This window comes from Eupeodes corollae, chromosome 3, assembly GCF_945859685.1.
Source record: "Eupeodes corollae chromosome 3, idEupCoro1.1, whole genome shotgun sequence".
Lineage (NCBI taxonomy): Eukaryota > Metazoa > Arthropoda > Insecta > Diptera > Syrphidae > Eupeodes > Eupeodes corollae.
This window is the reverse complement of record NC_079149.1, coordinates 66,199,067-66,221,955: the sequence shown is the minus strand read 5'-3', so window position 1 is coordinate 66,221,955 and position 22,889 is coordinate 66,199,067. Positions and strand designations below refer to the sequence as shown.

At 33.7% G+C, this 22,889-nt stretch overlaps 1 protein-coding gene across 4 annotated transcripts in view; it reads right to left on the bottom strand.

The window, feature by feature from the left end:
- The window catches only part of LOC129952956 (uncharacterized), a 107,056-nt gene extending 97,858 nt beyond the window's left edge, over positions 1-9,198 (bottom strand). Inside the window, exons 1-3 of one of the 4 annotated variants that reach the window (XM_056065939.1) lie at positions 8,893-9,198; positions 8,570-8,709; positions 7,270-7,452 (exon numbers count right to left, since the gene is read on the bottom strand). In XM_056065939.1, the coding sequence (XP_055921914.1) occupies positions 7,270-7,357 (88 nt within the window). In that variant the 5' untranslated portion in view covers positions 7,358-7,452; positions 8,570-8,709; positions 8,893-9,198. Of the gene's footprint in view, positions 1-7,269; positions 7,453-8,569; positions 8,710-8,862 lie in introns of all 4 variants that reach the window. The other 3 variants (XM_056065941.1, XM_056065940.1, XM_056065938.1) reach the window with 3 other exon arrangements.
- Positions 9,199-22,889: the final 13,691 nt, after the last annotated feature.

Genomic DNA, 22,889 nt, shown 5'->3' with positions numbered 1-22,889 from the left:
AACAATTAAAAATAAAATGTTTAAGCAGAAACATTTTCTGTAACCCATATGGCCTATAATAACATGACAAATAACATTATTGAATCAATTGTCAGCAACTCAATTCAGTCAATTAACTCATCACTTATAAATGACCTAGAAAACGATATTTCGCTGGATGATATCAAAGGTATACTTCGAAATCTTAAAACAAGGAAGTCAGCTGGTTTTGATGGCATTAAAAATATATATTTAAAGAACTTACCAACATTAGGTTTAAAATACTTGCAAGTGTTATTTAATAAATGTCTTAAAATTGGTTATTTTCCAAACAATTGGAAAACTGCCAAGATAATACCGATTTTAAAACCTGGCAAAAATGCTAATCTACCTACCTAATAGTTACAGACCCATTAGTTTCTTGAGTTCAATTATTAAATGTTTTGAACAAGTTATGAATAAATTCACACTTAACCAATAATAACATTTTACCAAACGAGCAATTCGGTTTCAGATTGCATCACAGTACAATCCATCAAGTACATAGAATTACTAAACACATAAAAAGTAACTCAAGGTCTGGTAAAAGTACAGGTATGGTACTTCTTGATGTAGAAAAAGCATTCGACACGGTCTGGCATAGTGCGCTTTACACAAGTTGTTGATACTCAGCTTCCCAGTGTTTTTAATAAACAATTCAAATTAATCATTTTTACTTGAGAGGAAATTTAAGGTTTCAGTCAATAACTGGTTTTCTGAAAAATATGATATAACGGCCGGTGTACCACAAGGATCAGTTCTAGGTCCTATTCTATATTCTATTTACTTCCGATTTTCCATTACTTCCTATTTGTAAAACAGCAATTTTCGCTGATGATACATTTTCTCTTCGGATTCAGTTGGTTTCATAATTGAAACTAATCTGCAATGTAGTTTAAATGTTATACAAAGCTATTTCCATGACTGGAAAATAAAAATCAATACTCCAACATAAAATGGAAACCTGATGCAAAATATCTCGGAATGCATTTAGATAAAACATTAACATTTGGCTTACATATACAAAAAACGATCCAGAAAATAAATCATACAGTTAAAATTCTTTATCCTTTCATTAATCGCAAATCAATGCTTAGCACCGATAATAAGCTTCTAATATACAAAGTTGTTTTTTCAAGCTATCTGTGTAATCTCTAATATACAACGGCTGCAGATAGCTCAAAATAAGATTCTGAAAATGATTCTGAAGCTTCCAAGGTCATTTTCAACTAATGAACTTTATACCATTTTAGCTATGGATATGGTATCAGGACGAATTGCCAAACCTAATGAGCGATTTGCATCATGTACTATGTATGATAATACCTTGATTTCAAACCTAGCTTCACAATGACTTTCTAATATACTTTTTTATTTATCTATTATTTTTTATTTTATATAACTGTCTATTTGTTTATTTATTTACCTATTTGTTTATTTAAAAATATATTTATTTGTTTGTCTATTTATTTATTTAATTATTTATTAACATATTAATTTAAAATTATTTTATTTTATTTATTCTTTTCTGTTCTATTGTTATTGTTATTATTTATTTATGTACTTAGCTATTTTCTTTGTTTATTTATCTTCTTATTTATTTATTTATCCATTTATTTATTTATTTATTTATTTATTTCTTTATATATTTATTTAAGTTATTTTAATTAATCTATTCTTTTCTGCTCTGTATCTATATTCAATACATTTTTGATCTACTTGTTGTATTACTAAAGCTTGGTTTGAATCCTTTTTTTTAATGTAACCGCTCACCTTTCTTTCATTCTATTTTCTTTTTGTGTTATATGAAGGTTTTTATGTAGCTTTTCCTTCAAAATTATTTCTTTTTGTATTTTTGGTTGATTGATGTAAAATTATAATATTGACAGTAGTAAGGAAGCCTTATACCATGTCTCTGTAAGTTGTGCTATTTAGCTTAAGAAAAAATATTATAACATTGATGCTACAATAAAGATAAAGATAAGAAAGATAAGAAAAAAGGAAACTTTTTAAACATTGCTTAAAAAATCTTCTCTGCCGTGATATGTGAACGTCTAAAGCCAATCGTCAACAACCTAATAGATCCTTATCGATGTGATTTGAGATCAAGAAAGTCTACGAGTACGATCGATCAAACGGTTAAGCCGTACTACACGAATGTGTAACTCTCGCTATCATTGCAATGTTCATTAATTCAAAATCAATGTACATCGACACCTTCTATCCAACCCATCATTCTTTTTCTAATGCTCACACTGTAGCATATTAAAGGTATACATAACCCCATTAGAGTTCGCTTATTAAAAAAAAAGATACTGGAAAACATCCAAGACCAAAAACCCAAAGTCCATCAAATTTGAAACCACCATAATATCAAGGCCGCATATTACAGCATTTAATGGACGAACTGAGTACAGTCATGTATGGTTTTAACATCCCTGCCTAGCTCGTCTTTTTGTGAAGAATGACCACTGAAAATTCGAGCTGCTTCATAAAGTTTAGAAACAACTTAACCGGATCTTTCGATGTCAAAAAAGACTTTATAGACTGCACTGTCATGCGATTTCCTTAACATCATCCTTGAAAGAACAATGCAGAGATCCCAAGCCAACACTAATGGCACTAACTTTCAAAATTCTGTCAATAAATATTTTGTTTTCCCTATTTTTTGATTTTATGTTTTTGTTAGTAATATATAAAATTTAATTTCGCATAGAATATCACCGCTAGCACGACCTAATCCAAAAATTCTGATGGCGAGTATCAATTTTAGATTATAGCCTTCGAAATATTTTGTAAATTGTAGCTCTTTACCTTCCTCCACAAAAGTTTCAAAAATATAAATATATCATATTCTGACACTAGTTTAAACAAATCTGGCATGATTTATTTAATTTTTAATCCTGTTACATTATAGCAAAAAATGTTAAAGTTAAGTCAAAGAAATAGGGAATATTTAAAAAAATATAAATTGTTTTGAGAATGGCAGACGGCAACTCTATCCTATGTTGAATGTTGGAATCTAGTAGAACTCTGACCCGAACCATATTGTTTGCTTATATGTTGTCTTCAGGGCTCTTGCCTCGTAATGAAGTTTTGTCGTTTCTGATATTAATGTCAAAAAACTACGTTGAATCCTCAACAAAAGTTGTTTTGACAAATGCAAGTTCTTCGATTGTTGTTATTTTCAACCCACGTAACGAGTCATATGAAAATGTTAAATCGGAAATTCTTAGCTTCGGTCCTCTAATGCATTTGTGCAATACATTTGTGAGTGAAGTTTAACACCATATAGTGGTTTCGTTGTTGAGCCGGTTATCGAATTTTGATTTGACAAAAGAAAAGGCTAAGGCAAGATTGTTTTGCTTTGCGATCCTTGTTTGTTTTTCCATCTGGAGGAAAATGTTAAACAACTAAATGTTCGTGTTCGTGTGTTTGCTGCTTTTCAAGTGACTCGCAGTAGCTCTCGATAGCGCCTAAACATCCCGTAAGTTGTTCGTTTTGAAACCGTAACAGCTGTATTTCCATAGATATGGCGCTTATGTCAGCTTTAGTCGTAATGTCCTTTACGTCTTCTTGAAGGCAACCATCTACAATTAACTTTATCTGGCTTATTTGAGATGACGATGACGAATTTATGTTTGCGCTATGAAAAGATATCGAATTTTTTTAATGGTGTTGATATTTTGTTTGTTGGGGGATGAGTTGGTATTATTTCCCCCTATTACTCAAATAGAGTAATGAATAACACAAGTTGACAAGAATTTAGTCAATTAGAACAAGCTATAATGGAAGCGTATGAAGGGAGCAAGCAAGAGAACAAAAACAAACGGAGAACCTTTGTGCAACCATGGTTTGATGCAAAATGCATGCAAGCTAGGAAACGGACGTTCGCTTGGTTAAGAATACTTCGTAAGAGTAATGGTGACAGTTTCAGAGCCCAATATATCGAGGCAAATAAACTTTATAAAGCACTATGTTCCAACAAGTCGAAAATCTATTGTGAAGAAAAAGCGAGAAACCTCGCAAATTGCACAAATTCAGCAGACTTTTGGAATCTAGTGCGTAACATTAATGGAACAAGACTCACCATAAGCAAAAACTTAAATGCATCTTCATTGTGCTCTCATTTTAAAACGCTGTTAAATCCTCAAAGCAGTATAAAATCCATTCAATTTGCTTCTCCCTGCTTTGAAGACGACATACTGGATGCACGAATAACAGCGACAGAAACGAATGCGGTGATCAAAGATCTGCAAAATGCCAAAGCACCACGGTTGGATCGCATTCCAGGTGAATTCTATAAGTTCGGCTCTGTAGAGCTCATACAAACAGTAACAAACTTAAGCAATGACATCCTTGAGATGGGTAAAATGCCTCGAGATTTCAAGAAAGTTTTGATATTCCCAATTTATAAAAAGGGATCCAAATCCGTCCCGAACAACTATAGGGGAATATCCTTTTAAAACGTATCGTACAAAATTTTTACGACTATTTTCCAACGGCGCCTTACATCTTGGATCAACCACAAATGCTCAAAGAGTACCAAGCAGGATTTAGAGCGGGATACTCAACTGTCGACCACATTTTTGTACTTTTCAATGTAGCTGAATCTTTTGCAGCGCAGGGAAAGAAATTATACGCGTTCTTTGTGGATTTCACGGCTGCATTCGACACAGTCGATAGAAGATCGTTGATGTACAAATTGTACTGCAGGGAATGTCTCACAAATTTGGAAGAGTCATAAAAAATCTGCTGGAAGATACATGGGCTGCTGTCTGGGATGGTGAAGTAGTATCAGAATGGTTTGAAACGAAAATTGGCGTGAGGCAAGGTTGTACTCTTAGCCCTTTGCTGTTTGCGCTATTTATCGACGATGTTATGGACATCCTGCCTGGTGGAATTGAAGTCAGCAGTACTATTATCAAAGCACTTCTGTTTGCAGATGATATGGTGATTCTAGCTCATTCACAGAAAACGCTACAACTGATGATCAACAGATTATGCGAATACTGTGCCAAATGGAACCTAGTGGTCAACCAAGAGAAGTCGAAGATCATGATCTTTAATAGAGGGAGAGGCAGACTACGAACAAATGAGAAGTGCCACTACAATAATGAAAGACTTGAAGTTGTTCAACGAATACAAGTACCTTGGAGTGATCTTCAACTGCAATTTAAAAATGGAAAAGCACTTGAAAGATAAGCTTGCAAAAGCAAAAACTGCAAGAAACTCAACTTGGAAGATGTGTTTCTCCAACAAATATCTAAATCATAGCACAAAATTTAAAGTTTTTGAATCTGTTGCAGAATCAATCATGCTTTACGCAGCGCAAGTATGGGGAGGTCAGCAATATGATGAAGTTGAAAAACTTTTACGCTTCTACTTAAAACACATGTTCAGACTACCATCGAACACACCAAACTATGCGTTGAACCTGGAAACTGGATTATTACCGTTATACATAAAAACACTAAAATTACACTAAACAGTCTGATAACATTATAAAGGTCTTAAACATGGATGAAAGTCGACTTCCGAAGAAGATCATGATGATAACAGTGAGCAGAAAAGTTGGATGGTATGATGAGTTTACGTTACGCGTTTGTGTAATTTCGATCTAAGCCTAGACAAAGAGCCTCCCAATAACTGAAAACAAAGACTCTACGAGATCATTTCCAACACAGATATAAAGTGCAGGAATGAGTATGAAAGTTAAGCAGGAGGATCCCTTTATAGATCGGTGTACAGTACACTCAACTATAACCTTCAAACTACTTCAGAGACGAACTAGACGTAGAATCCATCTCAATGATGCTAAGGGCGATGGTAGAACTTCTTCCGCTTAATTATAGGGCACACCAAAGTGACCTTTCAATATTTTAGAATATATGTAAATCAGCAGACAGAGAAGACATATTTCTTTTTATGGGTAGATGTCCGACTCTTCGTGAAGCAAGGCGACATTTCTTCGGTAAAGATACGCTTTCAATGGAACAAGTTCAGAATATATTGAACGAATTGTCAGAAAATCTATTACTTTTTGGTAAAACAGCTCTAAGTTATAGAGATAGAAATCATTAATGATTCATTTCTTATATTTTATATATTATATTTTTTATTTAAATTTAAAAATTATTTGTTAATTTCATGAACAGTATACCAATCGGCCACGCCATAAAGATTTTGAAAATGTAAATTGTTATATCCATATGTTGTTAATAAATAAAATCATTTTAATCTTAAAAAAATCATTTAAATCTTAAAATCTTTAAACAATCATATTTCTTACATATTGTATCAAATACTTTTGGCTCAACAAAAATTAGAATAAACTAAAAAAAAATAAAAAGCATATTGTTAAGCACAGCACAAGGTCTGTAGAAATCTTAACACTCTTCTACATAGATATGCTTATGCTTGTCTGTAATTTCATATATTGCCCTTGGTTAACTAAAACTACTTAAACGAAAAAAAAAAAGATCTCTCATAACGAAATTTTCCATTAAAAACTATTCCACAGATTGCAACCGAGATAATCGCTTTCTACTTTTATAAAATTCCATTTCCCCACTTGAAAAGTTTTATTTTCAACAAAATTGTTAGCCTTGTTAAATAATATAAGATGTAGGTTATAGTGGTTTCTTACGTACCTTTCTACATATATATCTATCGGCCTTAGAGCTGAATTCAGAATGTTAAAATTACTCCTGAGTATGGATAGCAGAACAGCTCTCTACTATTAACAATAATGAAGATTGACAGCCCTAAATGAAGAAGCGTCCTTGTTATAAGGACTATCTATAAGCATTAATATATATATGGTATTTAAAAGAACAAACTCGCCAAACATTTTCATTTTCCTTATTCTTAGAAATAATACCCACAAAAGCATAAACTTTACTTCATTAGGGCCTCTTTTCAGATTATCGCATAACAACTTCATATACTATACACAGTTTGTTGGCCAGAAAGCACCCTCAAGGCATTCCAAACGAACCACAATAAATAACCTAGCCCTTTTAAAGCAACAAGTCCGATCATCAACATAAACTAATTGCTCAGGTTAATAAATTATATTATCTATATCTATTGTCTATAGGTATATTATCCAGCATATTTTCACAAAAATTGAAAATGCAACAATTCTCAATTAAATTAAATGCAATTGCAATTACAAATGATACAACTCAATTACCTGGAAAACCAAACACAGTAAATTAGCAGTAGGTCAAAGTATGGTGTGCTTACCTTGAAATGCTGCTTCCACATTTAGTTCTGCCTCAGCGCTTTTAGCCGCAGCCAGAACTGTTACGAGGATTAATCCATTAAGCCACATTTTTTTGTTATCCTTTTGTTATTCCGATTTATTCCAAAAACCAATCACACATCCAAACGCGCATATCTATGGTATTGTGATGGTATTTTGTTGGTCTGATGGTGTTGGATCAATATACGTATAGAGGACGTAGACGTACACACATAAAAATAAAGGATATAAAATAAAATTAACAAAATGTTCAAAAAGGATGTTCATAGTTCCTATATTCCTGTATCCCATTCCTATTGGAAGGAAATGGAAGAACAAGAATACGAACACGAATACGAACAAGAGGAAGAGGAAGAACAAAAAGACAAAACAATTGTACAAAACAACAAGTAACAGAATATAGAAGAGAGTTTGAATAAAATGAGGAAAATATATGTCATTGACAATATAAGAAATCACAAAAGGCAACCGCCACCCCTGCCTCAAACGCCTCCACCGACCGCCAACGACACCCTCACTTCCTCACTTCACCGCACCACACCGCACCGCACCGCACCTCGGCACGATAACATTTCGAAACAGGACGACAACAATATTCGATTTTGATTCCCTTTTGCGAACTTGCGTATCTCTGCATTTTACACATCCCTAACGAACCATTTCAATTTCAGTGCTTCATTTTTATTCGTTTCTTGGGCGCCTGCCAAGGGGGCGGATATATACGTACAAAGCTTTATTATTAAGGGGGCCGCTTGCAGTTTTTATTTTTTTAAACTACTTTTTTTCTTTTTTTTTCTTTGGTATAAATCGACGACAACGCGAATAATAAGCTTAATTTTCCACTTTTCTCTTTCGATCAGGACAAATACTTTTGTATAGGAGTATATGTGTGTTTTTTATATTTTCCATTTTCGGTTTTATTTTTATTTTTCTTTGCTCATTTCGAACATTTTCTTCGTCAATGACTTTTACATGGGATGGTGGTAAAGGCAAAGGCAAAGGCAATGGCAGACAACCCAAAGAACAATACACTGGCACATCGATTTACTTAATACACATTTGATTTTAAGGATCTCTGCCCACACACGCACTACCACTGAGTGTATTCCGATTTTTCTCTTTGACAAAAAAAAGGACGAAATATTTCGTTTTTTTTTCACAAAATGATGATCTTTCAGGTTTTTTTTTTTAATTCAAATTATACCTATATCAATTTAAAGAAGTGGAGGTCCTTTATTTACTCTGTAAAATTCAAACACAAAGAAGGAATTCATTATATACCTTTGCAGTGTTTTCTCCATTCGTTGCCAACAACAATAAAACAAAAATTAAATTCACACTCACAGTAGTACCTAAAATGGTGTTCTGCTTCCGTTCTTTTGAGCACTGATGGTATTGAACGACATAAGTGACTAATGACTCTGAAAAATTACACAGGTGCACATTAAAAGGACATTTTCACAATGGCAACTAATTGTAATGGTTTTTTTTTTTATTTTTAACTTTTTCAAACAAAGACTATGAGGGTGGTTTTCAAGGAACTCTTTATTAATTAACTCTTAAGATTAATATACCATAGATTTTTTTCTTCTTCAATTACTCACTTTGCCGGAAATATCTATTATACAACTAAAACGGACATTTTTTGTAAGCCATTTGAGGAATAAAAGCACAGACGAAAACCTTTTCAACGATTTCAATACAAGTTTTTCCTATTTGAAATTAAAGAATGTAGTGAGAAAAAGAAAACTTTGTCTGCCCTTAATTTGGGTTTTTCCAATAACCAACAAAACGAGACGCTTTCCACGGGAACCGTAATCACTCGCTAACGTTCTTAAACTGACATTATGGTTGATTCAGGCGAGTTTTCTCCACTTTTTACAACTCAGCGTTTTCCAGCGCTGGCTGGCTGGCTGATGGCTGTGTGCATGTGTTGAATTTTGACTTTATAACAACCAACGTATAAGGGCTGCTTGCTGCCTTACAGGGTGGTAAAATCTTTAAAGCACACACAAAAGGGTGAACAAACACAAACAACATGATGGCGAGACGAGAACCCCCCAAAAAAATATACATTGGGAGAGCGCATGTTCACTCAGGCCGGGGAGCAGGACAACTTCAGCGAGCAGGTAAGAAAGATGAAGCGCAGCTGATCAGCTCGAGCACAAGGAAAGGAGGATTAGGAATGAATAGGGCGACCGAGGAGAGGAGCAAGTTCCACTTCAATTTTGTATTAAAAGTGACAGAAGGTGTACAACGATTCGGTAACGGCAACGGCAACGGCAATGGCAGGTTGGTTATTTGATAATTTCCACTTCTGATGGGAAAAATCGATAGTTGAACTATACAATGGAAATAAGCAGAAAAATGTGTTCGTCCACCTTTTGGAATATTCTCACCATTCATGGAGCATAGTAGAAAACAACACAAATAAAGAAGAATAAGAGTAGGAGGGGGTTGTTGTTGCAAGGAGGGTGTACTTACAGGGTACAGGGTGTCCCACAATGTATTGTGTGCGTTTTTTTATGCGGCATTTCTGTATAGTGGGTGGTCTGTTAGCTGATGATGCGGTGCGGTGGAGGTATAGTATAGGTAGTCTATAACATTTACATAATTTTTCGTTCAGAGTCTGAAAAACGGGGGCGTTTAATGAGACGCTTATGTGAAGAATTTCCCGCCTTTTTCTTAGTTTTCGTAGTTCTCTATCAGCTATAGTACCTAGTAGCTGTGGTAAGGTATAGAGGAACGCTTCTTGCCTTAGGCTGATGGAAATGAGATAATCATCAGAAATACAATATACTCGCATAGGTAATGGGGCAAAAATGCCTACCTACCTACCTCGTGTCGAAACAAAAGTTTCGGGGAGTGAAAAGAAAATATACCTTTTGTTTTTATGGCTAGGTTTCATATGCGGCCACACGAAAAAAATATGCTTTATCCCATTTTTATTGAATGGTTTTTTTCCTTCCGCCAGCCCCAACATTGCGTGTCAGACATAATTTTGTATGAAATGTGAATCTTAAAGTACATAATATAAATACCTATGCTTATAACTATCTATACCTACATAAAGTTTTGTAGTATATTGTGCTATGTGATGTGTATAATTTTATTTATAGTTGAATAATTCATGTAAAAAAGTTTAATTTTGTGTAGACAAAACAACATTCACCCCATCACCGTCACTTTGGAAAATGGTATCTGCGTGCACTAAGGGTATTTATCTTTCAGGTTTTGACTTGGTGTTTTATGTTTTGTTTTAATCTGTAGACATATGACCAAAGAACAGTAATTTATATAATATTTCTGAAAAAGAAAACTAGACTTTAAACAAATATGGCCTATTTCTAGAACGCTAGATCGGCTTAGATCGGTGTTAGTATACGTAGGACTGTCATGCCAGAGGTTTTTAATGCAATCACTGGTTGCGCCAACTAAAGTTTTTTTCACGTGGAATTGACAAACCTTCCAAAGTAATTCTTGTCATGAAATGTGCTTTCTTAAATCAACCGTTCGGTTTCGCCTTAAAACCTCCACCCCTTACTATATAACTCGTACGGAGGAATATGTGAGAGTTGTAAGTCACGAGGCTCTAGTTATCAACGAAAAGTTGCACCACATAATTTTTGTATATATATATTAAATCGGCTTAACATACCTTAGTAGTAGTACCCGTGGCATAATGGTTAGTGCGTTGGACTGTCATGCCAGAGGTCTTGGGTTCGATCCCTGCCCGTGCCATCTTAAGTCATTTCACGGGTACTGCCTCTTGCGAAAAAATGACAAATTCTCCAAGAGTAACTCTTGTCATGAAAAAGTGCTTTCTCAAATTCGCCGTTCGGATTCGGCATATAAACTGTAGATCTCCTCCATTCCTGACAACATTACTCGCACACAGGAATGGTTGAGAGTTGTAGGTCGCTAGGCCCTAGTTCTTAACGGATTGTTGCGATACACAATTTTGTTTACATACTTCAGGATCAGGTTTTCTTTCTCTTATTTAAAATTGTCATATTATGTAATACATAATATTTTAATTTAATTCTTAGTTTTCTAATGTCCGCCAAATAACTTTTTTTTTAATCAGCTATAAAAACATCAAGTGTAGTTCCGGCTGTGTGGCACGTATCCCCGCGTCCTGTCAAAACCAAATGTTGCCAATATCCTCCTCTTCAATTTTTGTGAACAAAAATTCGATCCACCACAAGCCCGATAACGATCGCCATTGACTGAAACGGACACTCCTTGCTCATTTTCGAGGAAAAATGGCTCAATGATTTTTTTTTGTTTTTATGATTTACAGGCACTCAAGAGGTTATTAGTACCGTTTATATGTTTTTATCTAAACACAGTGAGAGCATTAGAAAAATTGTGAACGATTTAAGAGGAAATACCGGTGCACATTGGTCTTAAAGTTCTGACCATCAAAAAGGGATAGAAAAAATAGAGTTGGCTTAAGCATCCCTCATTCTCGATGTGCGATTTATGAATGAATCTCTATACTTGACAGTACGTCCGAAATTGAGCTAAAGGGTAAACTGATGAATCGTTTAAGGGGTGGAATGCAACTGGCTAATTCGACAGAACACTGTTTATAAAAATATTGGTAGAACGAAGAAAGGCATGAAACATTGCGGCGGTGTTCAAGTGAAGTAACTGTTTCGGTTATAGTTCTAGCGCCTATCATTTTAGGGGCACTTGCCCAGATATTCGAGTTAGATTCAAGTTTTGGACGAATGAAGGCTTTGTAAATTACAGCCAGATCAGAAAGGGTGAAACATTTCTTGCACCGTTGGAGAAATACTAAGCACCTAGCAGCAGTACTGAAAGTTCATTAGTTTCTTGGATGCAAGTGCCGGTCATGGATAGCGGCATCGGGGTTGTGTTACGCTTTAACGATAGGAGACAGCATTGAGTTTTCGAAGCATTAAATTCTACACGGTTTTTGATCTCCCATTGTACAATGCTGTCGAGATCAGAATTAAATACGCTGCCGTTGAAGTTTCGCATCCGAACGACAAGGATGAGAATCTAAAAACCAATATGAAAAGCTGAGGGTATTGTCATCAAAGGTAATTTCTAACCCAACGAAGAAGGGATTCATCAATACCAAATGCACCCATTTTCGATAAGAGAGCTTGATGCCAAATTCCATCAAATGCCTTTGAAATATCATTTAAAGATTTGTTCCACTGTTTGGTGAGATAAACCATGAGATCACCAGAGGACCTATTACTACGAAAGCCATACTGCCGGTCTTCCAGATATTTCTTAAGTTCATAATTAATCAGCGTTTACATGATCTTGGCAAGAAGGGACGTGAGTGCTATTGGATGATAGTTAGATGGGGAGAAGGATTCGCCTTTTTTAGGGACAGGCTGTACAAATGCTGTTTTCCATCCGCTCGGAAAAAGACCTGTAGAGTAGGAAAGATGGAAAAGCTTACTCAGTGGTTTTGCAAGCGTTGAAGAACACCTCTTCAGAACAATTGGGGAGATACTATCCGGACCAGTGAATTTGTGTATGTCAAGGTCTTTCAGTACTCTTGCAACGGCACGAGTGCGAAAGAAGATCAGTCCCATAGAATCATTTACGCTCTCAAGAACAGGAGGAAGCATGATACTTTTCGGTAGCGTCGAATTAACAGCAAACTGTGCTGCAAGCAAATTGGCTTTATCAATCCGGCTTACATAGGAAGTATCATGCAAACATTTGGTTCGTCGAATATTTCTGTTACAAGTCTTTCTAGCTTGTTTAAACTTATTCAGGTGTTCCTCAGTCGGTTTGGCTTTATAACAACGGAAACTTACATCTCTGAACCTAATAACCTCTTTATAGCTGGAATGAAACCTTGAGTTATCTTTTTTTTTAATTTCTCATTTTCTGGAACAAAATCTGCACCAAACAGTGACCCTTTTTGGGTGTATCGACATCTTCTCTAAGCGTTGTTGCCAGCGTTGTTTAAGCGTATGCACAACCACATTCGTTCAGCGGAAGGATAAAACTAATTATCTGTCAAATCAGACATGAGCTAAATGTTACCATTCACGAAATAAGCACTAATTGTTAATAAACATTAGATGGCGGACCCTATATTTATTTAACAGTTAGACTATTAAAAATATATATGTATATAAAAGGTCCTTAAAAATCATAACTTATCAATCGTAGAACCAAGGTTTTGTGATTTACAATTTCAAAAAATCTATGCAGCTTATAAGAAGCACATCAATGTCTAAAATGTATACCATAGAACTACTTTTTTACAACAAAAGTATATCATTTGTATAATTTGACAGTTTCCTGCAGGCGCAGGAAATACGGCTTGTGTAAAAAAAACTCATGCCATTCATTCTGGGTTTTGATATTAGATATTTCTGGCTTTTGACATGATATTTCTTTACACTAACAAAAGTTTCATCCCATGGAATTAATAACAGCTTGGCATCCTTAACGTCCTTTTTGAGATAGAATCGTATCTTAATTTCAGTAAGATTCTGTATGCAAGCTCTAAAAACACATGCTGAAAATGGACTTCAGGTGAAATCGCCATGTTGACAACAAACTCAAGCCCTTCCAAATATTAGAAGGAGAAATCCCTAATGCCTCAAAAGATGAAAATCGAGAGCGAAATATTTCTTAATTTTTCTTCCTCTCTCAAGATTTGGCAAGAAGAAGGAAAAACAAATGAAATAAGGGGCGAAAGGGTGGTTTACTATTCTTAACATAACATAACACAAATAAATGCATTCTTAAAATCGAAGTTTGGTTTGCACGCACAGTTCGTATTCCACGTTATACAGTACAATGTATGTATTGTACATACCTATATTCGAAATAAAACAAAATTCCGGTATTGATTTTTTTGTATAGAAAAGTGTATACAAAATTGCTACTTTCGAAATGAAAAGGGATAAGAGGAATATTAAAATAAAAGTTTATCAAACTAAAATATTTCGTTTGGTACAATCTAATCAAAAAAAAATCAACTCGACATACAACAAGTAATTGGTACTCCTACTAAATAATGATAACTGTATCACAGCAACAGGTAAAATAATTTTAAATGCTAATTGTATTATGAGGTTTTGAAGTCTGGAGGAAATATTTGATGTGTCATAAAAAAGGGAAAAAGTTAAGTTTTGAACTTGTGTTAGTGTTTTATTGTTTTAGGAATTTAAAAAATGTATGCACAGCCTTAAGTAACAGGGTGTGTTTCAGATCCAAACTCATTCTATTATTAACAGGGTAATTCTAATAACTTTGTTTAAAGTAATCAGCCTTAATTTTTAAAGTTAAATGAAGAAAAAAATCATTTCAGCTACCACAAGGGCAAGACACCTTATCTTAGATCGAAAGTTAAGAGGTGCAAACATTAACTATTAACTATTTAACGCGAGTGGCTCACAGTTATACGGAACCAATATACAGTGATGGAAAAAATAATAAAAACAAGCTTCGTGTTCATTCTTTTTAACACATAAAGAAAGGTATTTGTGAAGAGAAGGAAAATAAAAACTTCACAGATGGGTTTTTAATAATATATTGCTTAAATGCAATATTTTTTTAAATATATTTTTAAAATATAATAATAATGGAAAATAATGATAAAAAGTAGATTTGTGATTATTATGTTGTTTCATCCTGGAAAAAATAATAGAAACACAATAAGAATGGTACTCTTTTAGTAGCGAGAAAGTAACTTAACGGAAAAAGTATTTTAAGTTCTTTGATTATTTTGTAGTGGCACTCTTATTATTAATAACTGCCTCCACTGTTCACCCCATCAAATTTACGATTCACCAATTCGGCAAATATCTCTACGGGTATGGAGCACAATTCCCTTTGAATTTTCGAAAACAAACTCTTCTTTCTTTTTGGTTTTACAATCTCTGATTCCTCGTTTTAGGGTGCCCCATAAGTGCTCAATTGGGTTTGGGCCGAGGGATTGTGATGTCCATTCCATCACATTGATTTTATTTTTTATGAGTATTTATTAGCCAATCTGGAGATGTGACTCGGCTCATTATCCTGCATGAACTCTCATTTAATTGGCACCTCCTCTTCTGATAATGTTATCATAGCCGAATTTAAGATGTGGACGTAATACACATCTCACATTTTATCCTTAATCCAAAATATTGGATCTACACCAGATGCTGAAAAGTACCCTCAAATCATTGGATTCCCGTGCTTCACTGTCTTTCTGTGTATTTTGAGTTAAACTTGTTGTCTTTGGCCTTTTAACATACATTTTTCCATCGAAAGTAAACAAATTGATCTTCGTTTCATCCAACCAAACAACGTTATTCCTATAAGAACGGTGTAGGTGTTTCTTTGCAAAGGGAAGTCTTTATATAATGGTTTGTCTTGGTTAAAAAAAATAGCACTTTTCGTGGACTTCTACCAGGAAGACTTGCTTCTATAAGTTAGTTTCTTATTGTTCTAGCTATCACTGGTCCGTTTTTGAGTTGTCTTAAAAAAATGGTTTCTTCGTACATATTCTTACCAATAGAAGAGGTTTATATTTTTTCCTCTTGTTTGTACTTTAGGCGTGAATGTAAAGTTTCAAATACTTTTTTCTTCGGACGGTTTAAGGTTTTTGCAATTTAAACCATCACTTTTCCAGCTTGTCCTAGTTTTTTCATCAATTCACGTTCAAAATGAGTACAATGAAATTCACGACCCATGAACATAAAATATCTGAATAACAGTTAAAATAGCTTGTTTCTATTATTATTTCCAGGCGAAATCATTATTGGCCTTAAACTTCTTACCATTAAGTAAAAACCAAAAGTTACTTCCACAAAACATTTTTGTAATTTGAGTGCATTATTAGGTACGATTAAAATATAGAAAGACTAACGACAAAAGACTTAATTGCTAAAAAAAATATTGTGAATCGTAAATGATGAAGACACATGTTTCTATTTATTATTTCCATCACTGTAGGTGAAGTGAATCGGCCGAATATCTATTAATACCCTGGTGATTTTTCGAGTTATGGTGATTTTGAGAACATATTCTTATTAGAATGAAAATGGTGTTTCAAAATCAATCATTAATTAGCACAGTTTTTCCAAGGGAAACAAATTTAACAAAATGCCAGCTGACAGTTCGGGGCCGGTAAACGCATTTTCGTTGTTGAAGAGAATATTTAAGTTAGGCTTATTTTTTTTTTAATTCATGTTCAGGAATAAAGGTCATTTTCCTTTATATGGTTTTGCAAAGTCTGTGGCTGGATAACGCTTGTAGTAATTATTTTTTTTTGTCTTAGTAATACAGACGTGGTCCGGCGAGTAGCCTTGTAAACCTTGATCCAAAAGCGAGTAGCTCTTTAGGGCGTCTATATCACTATAATTCTATCAAAAATTGGTTTGACTCCAGCGAGTTGCTAAATTAAGTAAAACACAATCTTTGAATGTAGAATAAGAAGTGAGTCTTTTAATTTCAATCTTCTCTTTTTATACAAAATTTGTCAATAAAATAATGCCTTTATTGGTATTCAACAATACTTCGGTATTCAATAAGAATTCCCATAAAATGTAGCATCAGCATAATAGCCTTGCACTTGAAGTGTTTTGGGCTAGCTTGCTTATGATGCCTATTTTACTACCATAAGTCAGCGACCCTTAATTATGTTTGTTTTTCTTCAATCACTGAAAGTGTTGTTGTATATTTGGTTAATCGTCCAAATTTTCGATTTAGAAAACACACGAGTTAATATTAAGAAAAAAATTCATCCACATCACCTGACGGTTTGTTACGGATTTTGATGCTGGAAGTATCTTCAAATCACTCTTTTTCGGAAATGCGGCTGGTCAGGCAATAACAGCAGTAAGAAATAATGAAGTTTGTGTGATCGTGAAATGATAACTTGCTTTTAATCGCTGAAATCACAAACAAAAGGTTTAAAAAATCTTTAATTTCTTTCTAGCAAAATTAAATTTTTACTGAATTACTCGTATTAGGCATCCTTTATTTGCATATGCATCGATCCTCGGTTATTGTCGAGCGGTGAAGTACTGATTGTAGTCCAATGACCTATAGTTAACTTCCCATAGGAAGTTATTGTAATGGGTCCCATTTGCCAAATTGAAAATTTTTCCTAGAGTCGAAATAAAAGATTTTTAGAAAGATTCCTGTGCGTACGTATGTACATACGTAAGCCTGTACCAAACTAGTATATTTTTGAAAAAAAAAATCCAGTTAACGAATTGACATTTGTTTTTTCTAAACACAACTTTGGTAAAAATTTAATTTTGACTTAAATATCTTTTCAAAAATTTGAGATTATGGCTTTCAACTTATTTTGTAAAGTATTGTTTTAAACATTCGGTAAAATTTTGAGTAAAGTCGAATTGACAGTTTTTTTGGCAAATAATTAAAAACCTAAAAAATAATTAACAAAAGTAGTTAAAAATTGATTTTCGACTGAAATATCTTTTCAAAACTTTGAGAATTTGGCTTGAATCTAATTTTATCTTATGAGAAATATTGTTTCGAACATTCGATAAAATTGTTTGAAAATCGAATTGAAAGTTTTTGAACAAAAATAAAAACCTAAAAACGCATTTCTAAAAGTTAATAGAAATTGATTTTCGACTCAAATGTCTTTTTAAAAATTAAAAATATTGGTTTCAAACTTATTTTACCTCACATAAAATATTGTTTTCCACATACAGTGAATTTTTGATAAAAATTTAACACTCCTTTTTTTCATAAGGGAAAAAAAAAACAGTACGAACATTTGGTAAAAATAATGTCGGTTTTCGATATCACGTGAACAATAGAAGGTATTGACTTCAAATTAATTTTATTCATCCAATTTGTTTTTGTTTGTATAAGAAATAAAAACTTTAAGAAAATGCTACTGAAATTGGTAAAAATTGGTTGACGTCTAAAAAATCTCGTTTACAAAAATAGATTTTGAAATCAAACTATTTCATGATATGCAAAATATTGTTATTTATTTTTAATTTTTTTTGGAATAATTCAATTGACAACTTAAAAAAAAACACACGAAAACCTACAAACCTTTTAAGCAAGACAAATAGACAGACGGGATGGGAAGTTATCAGTGTGGGTCACATCCCATCCTCTTTTTTTTGCTTGAGAGGACTCACAACGAACTTTTATAATCAGTTGGATAGTTAGAAGAAGGGCAAGTGAATAATAAAATCCCTGGACAATGTTGTTTTTCCCTAATACTTAATCTTTGAGGCATTTAAATTTAATTTTTCAGCAAAAGAACTTCAAATTTAATGTTTTTGTCTACCTTGCCCTTCAAATTGTTATTAGAGCATTATCATTAACACCAATGAACAAATATGTCATTACATCGAAAATAGCTGGATCTGTACAGCTTTTTTGAATCTTTTCGCGTTGGATACGCAGACCAATAAGCATTTTTTAACTTCCTTTTTATTATGTTTGTGGTTCTTTTCCACAAATTCAAGTAAGGCTATCTTTAAGTGGTGTAATAATACTAACGCATCCCACATAGTAAAAAATGGTTTAGGTAGATATACCTACTTATGCATGCACCGTAAATGAAACACCGTATACATTTATCAAACTACAACAAAGCTTAACCCATACATTACCTACACCTTCTCAGAGGTCCTTTTCAAAAATAAAAATAAATTTAAACTACCTCACTTTATTTTCTGAAAAGAAAAAAAAATATTTTATACTCAAAATAAAAATAAAACTTTCTCATATCAATGCTACATAACACCCAGAAGAATGGCATTCATGTGCGCTCAATAAAACCTGGAAATAACTTTTCTCCAACTTAGAAATATAATAAACTTTGGATATGACTAAAAGTCTGACACCTACTTCATAAAACTTATTCATGACAAATCACACCCATCCGAAATGTTAATGCCGTGTCGACGTTGGCTCTTCTGTTGCCGTTGCCGCCGCCGCCGCCGCCGCCGACGCGACGCCATAACCGTCTTTGTGCCATATTCACGATTTCATATACGAGACTGTCTGTTTCGTCCTTCTTTATACATTCTGAACTTTATTTAGTGCGAATATGAAGGTGCTTTAATTAAATAAAACAATGAATGATATATTCAGAAAATATATTCGAGAGTTATACAAAATTGAATTCACAAGTTCCCTCTCTTTGCTTATGTACATATATAGTATGTCTCTAACCAATCCATGGGTGATATATGCAACCAATGAATAAGAAAATGGGGCCGTATTTTATCTGATTATTTAGCTCGATAAAAATTCCCATTGATTCAGACAATAACGTTATAATATTTAAGTTTGGGCTGTGAGCGTTGGATAAAAGCTATACCTAACCTACTACTTCCGATCCGAATTTCACACACCTTGCATTGGGTCATTAGCATTCTGGAGAGGAGCCTTCGTCAAGGACGGATAGTTTTAGTTACGTTCATAAATCTTAATTTCGTTATTTGAAATTACCACTTGCTCTGTTTCATTAGATTGCTGTTCAGTGTTCTTAGTTCTTAAAAGGAAATCGACAGCAGGGGTCGGTGTCGGAGGAAGTTGGTGTTGGTAATTCTTAATTGAACAAGGAGGGGCAGTCGTGCACGTACATAACGTATACCTACTTACCTACATACGTACATAGCATTTATAATATAACCAAGTTGTGCGAGGCAAATTAAAACTTCGCAAATTTGGCTTTTTGATGTTTCCGAACAGAAATATATTCTAATATAATATTATTATATTATTCCTGTTCCTAGATATAATATTTCACAGATAGTTGTGCTATGAAACTCCTAGAGGAACAGGTAAAAATCAAAGACGTGTCTTTATAGATTAAAAAAGGAAAGTATGTATGTGTATGCTTTTCAAAATCCTTATAATTGAACTAACCGAAACTCCAAATTACCTGCTAAATATATTTTCTTACTAGAAGCTAATCAAATCAGTTGCTCAACCAAAAATATTGGTTATTTTTCTTTAAAAAGGTTATCCAAAGTTAGGTCATAGCTTAGGGTGCGAGGCTATTTGTCGCATTTATTTTGATTTTTGTTGTAGCTAAAAATAAAACATTATTTTTGTATCTTAAATATATATTGCACAATTTACAGAGATTGGTATAATATATACCTTACTACTGCCGAGTTTAAACGAGTTTTTAATTAAGTTGGTTGAAGGAAAAGCTTCATAAAAACCTTCATTAAAGAGCATAACAAAAGAATAATAATAAATACATACATTAATAAATATTAAACAGAGTGAAGTCAAAAGATTACAATGCGAAATTTCATTTATAACTTTAACAAAACTTTATCAGTATACAGTTCAAATAAATAACAAATAAAATGTCAATGAGCACAAATCAATAGCATTTAGAAATGTTTACATACATACATATGTATAGTATAATAAATAAATAAATGAATAAATAAATAAATACATTTATAACTAGATAAATAAATAAATAAATAAGTGAGTTAATAAAGAAATGTGTATAAAAAGAATCGAATAAAATAAATACAAAACCAATAAGTATACATTAAAAAATAAATAAATACGTTTTTATCTTTTTTTTTACACTTCAGAATTTCAAAAAGAAATAAGCTTATAGCAAGCGTCAAACTACGATCAGAGGCTCATCATAAGTGCATGTGTTAGTTGTTAGTAAGAAAATAATACAATTATAGCCTAACACAAGCACAAAATACAAAACATAATTAGCATTTAACTTTTACAGAACAAAAAATAAAATGAGAACGTTTACGATAGTGGAGCACTGGTTCTAAATAATGATTTTAATCTTACCTTATTTAAATTTAAATCTATCGATAGCCAGTTTAAGTTAAATAAAATGTTCATTCTACTTAAAGCTTCATTTTTGCCATAGTTAGTTCTATGGAAGTCAATATGTATAAAGTCAAATGTACGCCTCGGTAATTCAAATGTACACAAGATAGCAAATAAGGTGCATCAATTTCACCGTTAATGAGTTGATGAAGATTATATTAAATCATTATTAACACGCCTTTGATGGAGAGATTGCATTTGAAGAAGCAGATACGATGTTCATAGGGAGGCAGATCATAAGGATCATTCCAAGGAAGAGCCTTTTAGGCAAAGCGAATGAAATTATGTTGAATTGATTCAATAGGTTTTCTATGGATTTCGTAATAGGAGTCCAAGCCTGCGAAGCATATTCAAGATGAGGACGAACATGGCAATCATACCCAGCGTTTTATAAAACGAAGCATAGAACTTGCATTATTAACAATAAAATTAATGTGATGTGTAAACTCTAAGTTGGAACAGAAATGTACACCTAAATCTTTAAATGTGGAGACACGACAGAGTTTTTGCTGTGATATACAGTAGTCAAATACTTTACTGATTAGTTTTTTAATGAAAGTTATCGTCTGGCATTTTAAAGGGTTGAGTGAAAGGCTATTTTCCCCACACCAAAATGTGAAAGTATCAATGTTGGCCTGTAAAAGAATACGATCATGAGTGGACTTTATTATTTTAAAAATATTCATGTAGTCAGCAAAAATGAAAAGTTCACTTGAACGTAGACATGACGATACGTCGTTAATAATCAGGATGAACAGAAAAGGGCCAAGATGGCTTCCCTGGGGAGCACCAGATTGAGCAACAAAAGGTTCTGAAACACAATTTCTAAATTTTACCTCTTAGGATCTGTTTTCAAGGTATGATTTGATCCAATCTAAGAAAAATGGTGGAAAACCAAGAGCTTTGAGTTTAAATACAATAATTCCGTGGCTAAGTTGGTCAAAAGCTTTAGAAAAGTCAGTGTATAACCTTGTTCTAAATCTTTTGAACATATGTTTGAGAATGTGGGGAGATTAGTAACGGTTGATCTTTTTTTCACATAACCATTTGCTGTTTGCAAATGATATTTTTACTAAAAAATGCTACACTTTCACAAACAACTTGTTCACAACATGCAACATGCAAAATGCAAGAAAGCTTTGCAATGAGCCTGTAGTTGCTTATATCCGACTTGTTACCTTTCTTGAAAATTGGTGTTAGAAATGACTTATTCCTTATACTGGGAAATTTGCCTGTTTTAAGAGAAAGTTTGAATAAGAACCCGTGGCATGATGGTTAGTGCGATGAACTGTCTGGTTAGATCAGTATTTATATTTCGACAGACATATAAATGCTGCTCTGACCATGGCCAGAGGAGCCTTCGCTCTGACGAAACGGCTGTTTTTTAGCAGTCGGCTAAATAAAGGTAATGTGCTACATGGCCCTTATACGGCCAATGATCGTGTATGGTTGTCCTGTGTGGTTCAACGTTGCCCCTTCCCAGATGGAGAAGTTTCGGGTGTTCGAGCGGCAGTGTTTACGACGCTGTACCGGCTTATATCGAACAGCCGAATCTTCTTATGTGCATTACTATTCCAACGAGGTCCTATACAACGGGGCTCGAATCAACAGAATTGACAATTTCGTGATAAAACTCGTTCGAGGTCACATTGCAAGAGCTATGTCTTCGACCAACAATTTAATTTTCGGGGCGTTCTATCCGAACGACGAGTATTTTGAGAGTGCACGCTTGAGCGGCTTCATTCCCCCAGAGGCATTCCTCTTTTTAGATAGATGC